This window comes from Manduca sexta, chromosome 20 (assembly GCF_014839805.1).
Source record: "Manduca sexta isolate Smith_Timp_Sample1 chromosome 20, JHU_Msex_v1.0, whole genome shotgun sequence".
Lineage (NCBI taxonomy): Eukaryota > Metazoa > Arthropoda > Insecta > Lepidoptera > Sphingidae > Manduca > Manduca sexta.
The window spans coordinates 9,131,962-9,145,919 of NC_051134.1; the positions used below are offsets into that span (position 1 = coordinate 9,131,962).

Consider the following 13,958-nt stretch of genomic DNA (forward strand, 5'->3'; position numbering starts at 1 on the left):
AATTGTCTAGAAGCTTCTGAGGTTGAGCGCTAGTGGTAATTGCATACTCAAAAAGCCATCCACTTGATAGGAAACATCTTCATTAACATGAATTACTAAGTACTGCATGTCACTGCCTTACGCTCATCTCCGCAGCGGTCAATATTTCGCCTGAGAATACTCCACTTATTAAGATCTAGATTCTACCATTCATTGTCTTCAGCCTACAAGTCACTGTCAAGTCCACTGCTGAACATAGGTCTGCCCTAAAGATTTCTTGACCAACCTAGACTATTATCTAGTATTGAACTAATCATCTTAATACGATTCGTACCTCCAGATCGATCATCTCCCTGGGCTGTGGCGCCTCTGGGCACTCTCCAGGAATCTCCAACATGGGGATCCCGTCGCGCCTGATCTCCTTCTCCAGGTAGCGCAGCTTGCGCTCCATCTCATCACAACGACGAACCTCATTGACGAACTTGCGTTGGAACGCGTTCACGTCGGGGTTTAGCTGTTGGCAAAAAGTTTCTTTTTAATGATACGTACATACTTATACACATAGCATACGCTATCGACTATTTTTGAAGATAGGCGATTTATAGTGTTGTTGTGGAACAAAAATTCTAAATTCAAATCTCTATTCGAGTAACACTATAAGGTTTTTCAAGGTGCATGTCTTGAGATGTATGAATCAGGAACTAAGATAATTGAACTATTAATGACAACTATGCTATTATGCATCGTTACGCATGGCTTACCGATACTATAGGCACATCGTGAGTAGAGAAAGTAAACGTGGAAGGAAGTCACACATTGGTATGCAATTTCTAAAGGTTTTAGCGATTTATTAGTTGAAAGCCTTTTAATACAAACACCACATACTAAGATACATTTTGTTTCTATAGCACTTAATATGATACTAATATTTTACCAATTAATTTTTATAAGCTATTTCGGTGGCGTAGTTGTTTTGCGTGAGCGGTCGGGCAGTGATATTTCTTATATTACTGGAATTTGTCCCCGATATGGCGATAGGCTCGCCCCCTATCACATCATGGGACGAAACAGACTTGGCGACAAATGGGCAGCCTGGTAGCAGGGATAGGCATACCCCTTCGGAGATAATAGTGTTATGTGATAATTTTGCAAAATTAATGTTTTTTTTTTTATTAGACTATCACGCAATGCTAAAATACTTCGATGTTTAATTATGGTTGTTAGATCGTTTATTATTTAATCAGTAAGTATGTTAAGCAAATATTGTGAGACCAGTTGTGCCGGTCCTGCTGTAATGTAAAGTGTAATCTCAAGATTATCAAAGGACGATAGACAAAACATCATGTCGACCTTACACATAACATTGTAAAATGAAGGAAAATATGAGTGTTTATACAAATTAATATAATGATATTCTTGTACTGACAAAAAATGTTAACAAAATGCATTATTTATAAGGAAAATGTTTATTCTTAATCCAAATTGACGCTTATAATGAACTCATATTATTAGGTACTAGCGACCCGCCCCGGCTTCGCACGGGTGCAATGCTGATACTAAATACACTACAGAAAAACTGTGAACGTTGTATATAAAAACATAGCGGCCCGCTCTGGCTTCGCACGGGTATAACATAACAAAATAACAGTATTTCTCCACTATTTAATGGATGTTATTATACATATAAACCTTCCTCTTGAATCACTCTATCTATTAAAAAAACCGCATCAAATGCCGTTGCGTAGTTATTAAAGATTTAAGCATACAAAGGGACATAGGGACAGAGAAAGCGACTTTGTTTTATACTATGTAGTGATGTTGAGAAGGTTACTTAAGACTTGTGCACCATAATGTGACCTTAGACCTACAGCAGTAGGATACTTGTATCTGCCTGGATAGCGATTAATTACTATCTTACAAGGTTTAAAATCCACCATAATGGCTCACGTAAGTGTGTCGCCTTTGGGTACAGCATGTGCATATTCAAAAAGGCCAGCATAACTATGTTTACTAGAGAGGAGTGATCACCACTTGTTTGTCGCCATTATCTGGACTCTACTCCACTTACCACTAAAGGTCATTTTGCCAAGTGGGTATAATAAAAGAAGAGAGATAAGAGCGGATACAAAAAGAAAATCCGTGATCAAGATCTTTGTCTAGTATAAATACAAAGGTGTGCCCTTACTGCTAATGAAATTGAAATACAATTCTACAGTGGCACAGTTTCATTACAGGTTAATATTCTTTATTACATTTGAAAGTGAAGGACATGAGTTATAACTGAACCAATATGGACGCTAACTACTGTATCACATGTTTATAGCTTATGTTATGCATATTTGTATAACTTAGATAACGTAAAAGTAATTTATAAAGTTGACTTTGACTTATATTTGTGGAAGTATAACTACAATTTTTTAAAATAACCAAAATCATCAAATCTGTATTCACTTTTTAATCGAGGACATTGGAAAATTTTGATGTCCATGAATACAACATACTGGTCTAAGTGGCCTACAAGAAATAATGTGACCTTTTATGTATATATTTTTCTATAGAAATAAAGCACTAGTATCATTCATTCAGATCTACAGTGCTTCGGCTTATCTTATAGATAATAAATTGTATCATAACTAAAAATGCTACACTTTGTTTTGTTATAAAATATACAAACTTAAACATATGAAAGGACGGAGACTTCTATGCATAATCAAATTATTTTTATGAATCTTGTGTACATAACTTTTAGTATATTAATACAGAAGACCTTAAAAACTTCATATGTTTTTATTCTGGCTTGGTTTTTAAATTGAATGGTAGTAATTTCCTACACATTGTTAGTCTTTGAACTCCTTTTCAATGAGATATAACACCAATAGACAATCTATCACATGTCAGTTAAATGTAGGAAGAGTATTATCTTCTAATATCTCAAAACATGGCATAATCTTTAAGAAACATAGTCACAAGGTTCATAGATTTTAGGCACCATATCAATTGAAATGTGATAAGTTAATCCCTGATTAGATTTTATACAATTGATCAATCATACCCAATTATTATCAATCACATTGTTTTAATCAGTCATGTGACTGGTCACAAGTATTCTAATTATTTTTTTGTTATGTTGGCAGTTTAATTAAAATGGTGTGGTCTGTAGTGCCTAATTTGATAAGTGCTTACTTATATAAATTATGATTTCTTATGTTGGTAGCTCAATAATCTATATCATTCACACAATCAGATTTAAATGAAAGATCTTAATTTTGATAATGAAGTTTTTAATATTTTATATAACTGAATTATTTTTTTTAAATCAAATGCAATTTTACTGAATTTAGCTCAAACTAATATGACAAGAGAAAGTTGCTAATAAAAATATATTAGTATAAAATCTATGAGTGCAGATTTGTGGCAGCTATTTCAAAGTTCCAAATAAACACAACCAAAGATATACTTTAATGTGGAGTTTGGATTTATTTGACTGTGGAGTGTATTAGAAAAATTAACCAGGCTTTTAAAATTTTATAAATATTGACACTGAGGCAGCCTAATTTTTATCAATTGGAAAAAGAATAATTGGAAATATAAGCTATGCTTGGTGTTGAAAAATAATCACACAAATTGATTTTGGGAATAAATGATGTATAGACAAAATAAAAAGAATTTTTATATGTATGTAAATCTAAATGAATAATATTTTAAAAACCAATTAGAATTTGTGATGTTGAAAAATTCAAAATTCACCCGAATATATGCCAGCTTATTCATTAATTATCTCAAAAATAGTTTCTATGTTTTAGTATCATTTACACCTAAATACAATACTCACAGAATAATAGTATCTATCAAGTCACAGAGATTTATCCTAAAGTTAGTTATAAGGATACAAAAAACAAATTTTAGTAACAAATCAAACCTTTGGAAGATCTAGAGAAATTCATTTTTACAATATTCTTATAGCAGTTAAAAACTAAATCTTGCTTAAAACTTAATTCAATGTTTTATTTTAAAAAAAAATTATAAAGTAATTGAGAAATAAATAAAGTCTTGTTATATAGCTCCATTTTCAATATTTACAACTTATTACCCACTTTTAAGTTATGTCACAAAGATTAGTTAGTCATTTGGTATTACAATAAATCTAATTTATAATCAGCAAACTCGAAATAAGGTGTTTTATTATTTTATACATAACAAAATCAGAATAAAAAATATAGCATGTGTGTAACACAGAGATTAGACATTTACCTACCTACTAATAAAAATTATCCAAAATATTCATTTCTAAATAAAAAATAAACCAAGTTTATTCAGATACCTAATACAAAAATAGTCTGCATATAAAAAAAAAAAGCAAAGTAAAAAGCCATTTCTCAAGTTTTGCTTGTATGCGGTATATGCAGCCGAATAATCAATACCTAGTAGTTATCAGATAATGTGTCAGGGATTGAGGGCATGATATTTGCTCCGTTCGAAAGGAGGTCAAAGATTTTTTATAATTCATTTGATTTGCCGATTACCAACGAAATGTTTTATAGTGAATTAAGGGCGTTTCATGCGCTACACATGGTCAAAGATTACTCACATCACGGAACTGGACGAGGCCCAGCTCTCCAAGTTCCGACACGCAGGCATACGCCGCTTCACTTTGCAAAAAGAGCTGACATAATGTCATCTCCTCACTCCTGAACAAAGACCCCATATTGAACGACTATTAGCACTACACAAAACAAAAAAATAACTTATACTCGAGAAATAGGCTCCGTCGCTAGTCTGCGAGCAGACTTTAGCGGCGACGAAACCAAATTACTTCTGTGGTGAAATCAATCGATATGAATAACTTTCGCGGCGGACATTCGTCATCACAGCGCAACGCGGACAATGTACCAGTGATACCACACTAAGTTCAATATTTACCTAACATAAAAAAAATAAAACATCATCGTTTAAATTATTATGCATTGAAATGAATATCGTATTAAAAATTTATAGTTTAATAAAAATAGGTCCAAATAAATTTATAAATGCCAACAACATGCCATTTAAAAATATGCATTTTAAGTAATTTAGCTTTCTCTACTCCACATATTATGGGTGTATTTTAAGGTCTGGAAAAGATGTGAATATGTCTGTCTCTCTCTAAAACGATGTTCTTATTCAGTCTATTGATTAGACTCTTGCATTTACAGAGTTTGTTACCGCTTATCAAGCATTAATTTATAAAATAATAATATTAAGAACGACCTACATAAATCATATGTATCCTAAAAAAATAATTATTAACTATATAAGTCTGTAAAAGATAATTAATATTGTTTATCGTAAATTCCATCATGAGAGAGTACATGACAGTAGGTACATAAACGTTATAAACCGTTTAAATTAAATGGTCACTATTTTGACACCAAAATACGAGCGTCTCATTTTGTCACTGTTTTCCCCAGACTTAATTTTTCTTGACAGATGTTTCTTATGCGTTTTCCCGTGTCATTAAATATAACAAGGTTATATTGTGTGGGTGTAAAGAAATTGAGGTTAGATTGTGCCTAAAATAAAAAATATTAATTATATTTAGACTATGAATTGGCTTCTATGTGAATGAAAATTAGGACGAAATGGTGTGTACTCTATATACTTTATCTTATATACAATGCATCTTGCCCACATATACAATTTTATGTAAACATTTGTGTATTGCAGGCATTACTTGGCGCACAACTAGTTATTACACTTATTATGGTGTCGATCATACAGAAATTGGGAAATTATTCATTTGCGAGATGGTTACTGTGTTCGCAAGGATTATATCGGTATTTGTATCCTGATAATACTGAATTGAAGGCGCTGGCTGGTGTCCCAAAGGACAAAATTAAGGGTAAAAAAGGCGGTAAAGTTGAAAGTAATGGAAAGCCGGAGACGTTCCACATTCCTCGCAGCCTCGACATCCAGTTGGAAACGGCGCCGGTAACGCCGCTCGACGTGGTGCATTTGAGGTTCTACACAGAGTACCTATGGATTGTGGACTTCTCTCTGTATTCAGCTATAGTTTATATCATGTCTGAGGTAATCAAACTTTAACCTTCAGTGCCAATAGCATCTGAGGGAACATATTTTTTTCATATCAAAATTAAATAATTATACCTATAATAATTCTGAAAATTTATTGATTACAGATAACTTATAAATATTCTATAAAAAACAAATTTGGATGGTGTCCATGTTAGCTATACCATCAGGAATAAAATAATTATATAAAAATAAAACTATATATTTTGACTGCCTTGGTGGCGTAGTTGTACTGTATGCGCAGTACTGCAGCACTCTAAGGTCCTGGGTTCGAATCTTGGGTCAGGCAAAGTGATTTTTGAGTTTTTCTGCTCAGTACCAGTACGGAGTTTGGAATTTGTGCCTGATATGGCGATAGGCTTGCTTGGCGAAAATTTGGTGCCCTATTGTGTGTGTTTGTTCTTTTGTTTATTTTAAAACTTTATATTGTTTCAAATATCTTTTCATTAATTTCAGGTGTACACATCAATATTCCCCCTGAAAGATGAGTTTAACCTGAGCATGGTGTGGTGTCTACTTGTGGTGCTGTTCTCAATGTATCCTTTACTAAAAGGCACACATAGCCTCATTGCAGTTTCTGATTACAAATCATAGTGGTTTTACCCAACTGCTAAAGGAGGGTCATGTTTATAAGGGTATTTTGTCTCCAATTATACAGTCAACTTAGTTTGAGGATTTTTGTTCTACAGAGGAATTTATGAAAAAACTAAATTATGAAGGCATTACTAAATAAATATTGCATATATCTGTGTCAGTTATACAATGTTTTGTTTCGCTTCCTCTGATGTTAAATGTCACTCAACATAGCAAGACACTGTATAACTGAAACAGATTGATACATGTTGAGCATTATTGAGATGAATATGTTGTTTAGAAAGGTAGCTATTATAAATTAGGAAACATTTCTAAAATGGTTTAATTGAGTAGATTGGTCATTTCCTTATCATGACCGTGCTACAGTTTAAGGCCCCTGTAATTTGCTAATAAACATTTTAGTGTAAGGAGTAATATTGAGAGTGTAATAGATGTGACACTAAAAAAAAAATAATAATAATAAATTAAAAAAGAAAAAATGCCAAAAAATAACCCTTGTCCTGGATAGGGGGACCGAGAGAGGGGCGTAAAGTCCCAAAAAAAAAAAAAAAAATAGATGAGACCCTGATCCATATGTATCTAGGTAAATATTGAGGGCCGTTCAAGTATTATGTAACACAATTTTTCTTGTAAAACGTTATGATGCGTTACAGGCGCGGGAGGCGGGTCTCGTACAAAGCGTTATGTAACATTGGCTTATTTTTCTTAAAACAATAACAAAGGTATTTTAGGTAAAATAATTGAGAATATTACAAAAGAAATTGTCACTTTAGATCCACATAACTTTTGAAGGGGGGGCGGTGTGGCTGTCAAAAATCTTCAAAAATTGCGTTACGTTATACTTTAACGGCCCCTAAGTGTTTTATAGGTAATAGCTACTATAAAGAAACTTCAAACAAAAAAATGTATCCTTCGAAACGTCAGGAGAAAAGTAAAATATTAAAACCGCGATAAAATTCGTAAAATAGTTTAATTTAAATGTCTAACATTCGCGTAAACTTAAGAAATCGTTATGTATCCTTAACATAACATCAGAAAGATCCTTCTGTCCCTCACGAAGCAGTACTTCACAAGTGAAGAGTCGATGGGCGAGAGGTCCACGTGTATAGTGGCGTTCTGTGTGTTCCTGCTTCTTGCAATGATGGTGCTGATCGTGGATGAGAGGAACCTTGAAGTCGGCGTTGATCCGGCTTATGACAGCTTCTATGATAATGCTTCGAAGTTCCTTGAAAATCAGGGGTTGACTTCTGTGTAAGTATAGTCATACTTAAATTAAATAAAAATAAATTTATTAATCTTTTCTCGACTATATCAGAAACTCTCGCATGATACTTGAGGTTTAGATTTACGGATTTGTGAAGTAGTTGTGGAGAAACATGTAAACACAGAGATTTACGGATTTCTGTCGGACTCACCGGTATAAACTGCCCTACCGACTAAAACCCCGCCATTTGACTCTCTCTCCTAATATCGACGGTCGGGGGGTGCGCAAGTGCATGCAACCGCAAAGAAAACTTGCAGAAGTTGATTTCCGCAAGCAATTTTTACAGTATAACTATTCTGTTTCTGCATATATTCTTATTGAAGTGCAGACGTGCCGTTAGTCGCATGTGTATAGAATTATTGAGATGTTGCCGCTAGTGTGTACATCAGTGGTCAGAGGCCTTATTCTCTACAAGTTATTTTGTATACAATGCATAAAGCACCACATTTATGACAATAGAAATAGACATACAGAATCCCATTCCACGAAGATAAGACGGTCGTGTTATGGGTTTACACTGTCATAGAGAATAAGGCCCCTGAATACGTAATCTAAACTTAGTATCATTTCCCCCCGCGGCAATTCTTGTGCGTTTCCACAGCGAATGCACGCCCATGCACGGTGGGACATTTGTCGTGGCTCTAGGCACACAAGTAAGTGTGTATACCTCATGGTTGCCAATTCACATTGAGGCCTATAAGGGCTCACGAACAGTTCCTAGCCTCCCTTCCTTCCATCCTAAGAGGTTTCCTTATCCTTTTCCCTCACTTCCTTCTCAGTTATCGCCTCCCAACTTTCCTCCAGGATCCTGCAGTCGCTAAACCCATGGATTCCAGTATCTCATTTGCGGGATTCCTCCTGGGTTGACAGCGGAGTCCGATAAAAAAAAACATCATGTGGCGTAGTAATAATTTCACAAGAACTATATTATCAAAAACAAACAAGTCTCAAAGCTATATTCAAGTAAATATCTATGACGTATTCCATTGTACAATATTATAAAAGCATGTATGTTTATTTCAGTGGTCCAGCGTCGAAGCTGATATTGAAATTATCGTTTGCGGTGTGGGCGGCTGTTATCGGAACGTTGTTCACGTTTCCCGGACTCAGGGTGGCGAGAATGCACTGGGACTCCCTTAGGTATATATTTACGAGTTAAAATATTTTCAACTGTGAATGACTGTATCTTTAAGTAGGGTATGGGGTATATAGGGGTTAGGGACTCCAATGCTCGCTTGGATGATGCTATACTCCCGAGTGTCGGCATTGGGCCGTAAGACCGGTGAAACCAATATGGTTATATTGGTTTCACCATATTGGTTTTACCGGTCTTACGGTTGTTAAACGGTTGTCCACTCATCTCCCGAGTGATAGTAGCGATAACAAGTTTTTAGCTCGCGAAAAAAAAATGTATCCATTGCTAATTATGACTTGCTGTAAAATCAAAGCTAAACATCCATAGAAAAACAATATATTCATTTAAAGGAATTTTAAATGTCCTTGGTACAAATACCTTTTTAGACATTTAAAAATATCTTTTCCCCTTCAGAAATACTTAGAAACTTACCCTCAACAATAGAAATAATATGTGTCGATAAAATAAAATCATATCCATCAGATAATCTGTTTGAGACTTATTCATTTATTTATGAAGACTTAATATAAAATTGGTTTCAGATACTATGGTGACGACAAAGTGAAATCTTTGCTGTTGAATTTGAACTTCGCGATGCCGTTCGTACTGGTGCTGCTGTGGGTCCGGCCCATCACTCGGCACTACCTCACCGTGAGGGTGTTCAGCGGCATGGACAAGCCTCTGTGAGTTTCACTTGTATTGCTTGCAGTTGGAATTCACCAAAATATTTTTTACACTGTAATAGTGTACAATTGTCAAGCGCAACAAGATTATTATATTTAAATTGTATTTTAGGATTTAAAAAGGCAACACAAAATCTATACATATAACATCATATTTTAGTTTTTTTTGTACATTCATAATGATGTAAATACTAAATATTATTTCTTGCCTTTATTTTATTTTATACGTGCACTGCGGTGATGGTAACTGGGGTCCAATAGAATGTCGACTGACGAGAAATGATTACCTCTCGGCAGTCGACACAAATATGCCGGCCTGTTGAAACCGGGTATACACAGGCTGATCCCAGAACACGACACATTTGTGTGGGCCATTATGGCGGGTTTTAACACCTTGTGTATGTTGGTCATAAAATATATCTTACTACCAGCATTTACAATGAATACAATAAAATTATTTGAAAACATCAAGTTTCATATAAAATTAAAATAATATATGTTGCAGCATGACATCCCAAGCGTACGACACACTTCGCCTGGTGATGGTGGTGGTGACGGCGGCGGTGCGGCTGCTGGTGATGCCGCGCCAGCTGCAGGCCTACCTCGACATGGCGCAGCGCCGCCTCGACGTGCAGAAGAAGGAGGCGGGACGGATCACCAACATCGAGCTGCAGAAGAAGGTATGGTGGTGTGGAACTTGCCTAGGACTTTACCAGTGTCGGGATTATACTATATCTTAACTGCGCCGATGACGTAGTTGTAATTGTACACGGTAAGACTACAACTACCGCGCTGAGGTCCCAGCTTCTTATCCTAGGTCGGATAAAAAAAGGCACATAGGAGTTAACATAGATGGCGAAATATCACTGTGATAATACTTCTGCCTCTAGGAATCCCCGTGGTTGCAAAGCCGGGGATCGCCTGTACACCGTTAGCAGGGTACCCCCGGTGAAACCCAGGGCGAATCCCAAAAAAAAACATCTGCCTACCCTTATAAAACGAAAACGGCGTGATGCTATCCATGTATCTATTTACCGTAAAGATTGCGTCAAATGCCCGATACAGACTCGTATCAGAATTATTTATATAAGAATTTTAGTCATAGTCATTAAATGATAACTGTATTTCTAAAATGGGTGTTCCCAACGGTCAGATTTAGTGGCTATTTAATCTTTTTTTTATTGTAATAGATCGGTATAATCGAACTTAAACTTTAATATGCAGCGTAATAATGACTACGCCATTCACCCGATACAACATGATTAATATTGATAACATTAATATTGCCTCTTCTAGAATAGAGTTTATTGTTCTTGACCTAAGTATAGCCTCTTATGGAAATCGGCCGAACTAATCTTATCAATGCCAGATTATAAAAAAAAAAATAAAAATAGAAACTCAATAGATTTAGATTTTTTTTATACATGCATGATAGAGTGTCCCCACTGCACCTGATGGTAAGTGTAGTGGGCTCCAAAAGAATTTCGACTGACGAGAGATGAATACCTCTCGACAATCGACACTATTCTGCCGGCCTGTTTGAAACGGAAGAAATAAGACACACACGTGTAACATGTGCTTGTCTAATAATATAATTTCATTATTCCGTATTAGCTTCAAGTCCTAGCAAAACTAATATTTAATAAATTCCAGATAGCGTCAGTGTTCTACTATCTATGCGTGGTGGCGCTGCAATACATATGTCCGGTGGTGATGGTGCTGTACCTGACGCTGATGTACAAGACCCTGGGCGGGTACACGTGGACGGGGCTGTTCTACGAGACTCCTGAGATGTGCAGCGCCGAGGCACGACCCTTAGAGCCTGTCGAGGGAGTGGAGCAGTACCAGCTCGCGTGGGAGAATTTGAAAATGGTAACGCTTTTTGTACGGGTCATTTATTTATTTCAATTGGAACGGATAAACCAATTACACTAATTAAGTTAAAAATAACATAACTATAGTAAAATATGAAGCAGATTAATAATGCACTTTATAACTACATAAAATATGCGGTATCATGACTTAATTTCACAATAATGCAAACATTCATATTGGTTCACGTTCCAATCTGCCGATAAAACATCAAAATCAGGTGCGCTATTAAAGAGAGTATTAAGGGCGTTGAGAGTTGATGATATCAATAATTTCCTGGTGCGGTAAGCTATTATTGTAGAAGTTGTCGAACATCGCATGTAACTAGAATTTGCCAGCGGCTCGGCTTGTGTGAAAAAGTTTTTCGAGATAAATATTTTGTCAGAATCAAAAGTAGTCACTCAGGAGTAATGTAGCTTCATAATAGTAAAAGAAATTTCAAAATCGGTTCCGTAGTTCCAGAGATTAGTCCCCACAAACATACAAACAAGCTCACAAATTTTGCCTCTTTACAATAGTATAGACATAATCCTTTGTCTGCAGGTGTTCACAGCGGAGGTGTACCGCGGCGTGTTCGGGTTCGCGACGTGGTGGTGTTGCTGCGCGTGGTTCATCACCACCTCACTGGGGATGGCGTACCAGACGTACTTCAGGATCTCGTGATCTGAGCACTGTACAAACAAAGCCGCGTCTCACCTCCCAGTACCGCGCAACTGTAAACTAAAGTGTGGGTTACTGGTAACTGTAAGTTGCGGAGGTAGTTAATGTAGACGTGGCTTTACAATAGCACCGTTGTGACTTTTGAATATTTTGTGGCTTTTATAATATAATCTTATCCCATTTAGGGATAATCATAAACTTTGGTCATTTACTTTAGATTTTTTTAATATTATGGGTCAGCTGGTTTCTACATTTCCCATAATAATAAGTGCAGTGCACTCCCAGAGTACTGGGAAATAAGATAATGCGTCATTCAACAGTCGCTAGAATTATGCCGGCTTACTTCGGGACTTATATTGGCTGACTCACGATCGCTACTTGTCTAAATGATTCACTATGACTAATTTGCACTAAGTGTACATTATTAATTATTCAAGTACAATATATGTGCTATCTCTTAGTAATATTAAGTTTATAGTGACAAAATGTTTAATAGTTATGACGGTGCCATTGAGTTTATATTTTAAGATATAATGTTGATTTGTACTACATTATTATATCAGTAAAGGATAGAACTTACTCCTATGTATCAAATGTTTTAAAACGTACTTAACCTGCAGCCCAGACTTTGCAAGTGGTCCACTAGATGTTACGAAAAATACTAGAATTAAAGAAAAAATAGCTTTAATATTTCACTAAAACTGAAGATTATTTCAAGATCGCTTTGACAACAGCAATAAATAGTGAAATTATAATGCCATAACTAATATATCTGTGAGGCTTGTATAAAAAGGTTGAATACAATTTTTAAACATTTTGTACTTTACTGAAAAACTATTGTAGTATGAATCAGACTTTAGTTTTTCTAGTCAATAATGCTTTCCTAAGAAACCCAAAATGTTCATTGCACATTCGGTATGAGATGACTGACTGCAGATTATTTTAAAGACAAGAAATTTCTTTCTGCAGATTTCATTTAAATTGGTTGAGCCTTATATTAAATACTCGTATTGATCTGATGTGTGTTCTAAAGACAAATAATTTTTAAAAACAAATATCCCGGAATAAAGCATAGAATTTAATAGTGAATGCGATGAAAATATTGTAAAAGTATTTTGAAAATATTATCGTTAAACCCGGCCGCACATTGTAAGAAAGTATCTGATTCAGAATTTGTTTGCATGAGATTCTATGGAAAATTTCCACATTGACAGTAAAAAAGTAGTAAATAATTATAAAAATCTAATCCGCAAAAACCTGTGTAATAAAATGGTCTTGAGATAAAGAATTATTATAAGTGTCCTAATAAACAAATATTATTATAAGTTGTAGTAATTCAAAGTGTGTACGTGAGCGCCTTTGAATGTTCAATTTTTTCTTATGATGTGTAGCCATAAGAATTGTGTTATAGACTTCCACGTCCATATGGAGGTTGTTGGTTGTATTAATTTATTTATGGGACTGTTGAATAAATATTTTCACTTTTAATGTTTGTTTTATTCCATAACTTTTTCTAGAAAGTCTCAATAGTATTATCATCATTGTTTATCATAGTGATTAATCCTCGCAATTTTATCAAAATGTATGTTTGTTTTGAACGCGAAATAAGTAGGTAGATATTTTCAATTTATATTACTTATGTATTGTATAGAGTAGTTAACTATTTTTGAATGGTTAACCGAAATTGTTAAGTATCGTGAAA

General features: G+C 35.0%; 2 protein-coding genes across 5 annotated transcripts in view; one reads left to right on the plus strand and one right to left on the minus strand.

Annotated features, from left to right (window-relative positions):
• The window catches only part of LOC115453177 (V-type proton ATPase 116 kDa subunit a1), a 36,059-nt gene extending 31,180 nt beyond the window's left edge, over positions 1 to 4,879 (minus strand). For all 4 annotated transcript variants that reach the window (XM_030181847.2, XM_030181846.2, XM_030181849.2 and 1 more), the window contains exons 1-2: positions 4,568 to 4,879; positions 314 to 493 (exon numbers count right to left, since the gene is read on the minus strand). In XM_030181847.2, coding sequence (XP_030037707.1) covers positions 314 to 493; positions 4,568 to 4,684 — 297 coding nt within the window. In that variant the 5' untranslated portion in view covers positions 4,685 to 4,879. The remainder of the gene's footprint in view (positions 1 to 313; positions 494 to 4,567) is intronic.
• A 475-nt stretch (positions 4,880 to 5,354) lies between these two features.
• LOC115446301 (transmembrane protein 161B) lies at positions 5,355 to 13,744 on the plus strand. Its single transcript, XM_030172906.2, has 9 exons — positions 5,355 to 5,600; positions 5,683 to 6,045; positions 6,505 to 6,584; positions 7,678 to 7,893; positions 8,930 to 9,046; positions 9,584 to 9,724; positions 10,230 to 10,404; positions 11,378 to 11,596; positions 12,140 to 13,744. The coding sequence occupies exons 1-9, from the start codon at positions 5,598 to 5,600 to the stop codon at positions 12,257 to 12,259; spliced, it is 1,434 nt and encodes a 477-aa protein (XP_030028766.2). The 5' UTR covers positions 5,355 to 5,597; the 3' UTR covers positions 12,260 to 13,744.
• Positions 13,745 to 13,958: the final 214 nt, after the last annotated feature.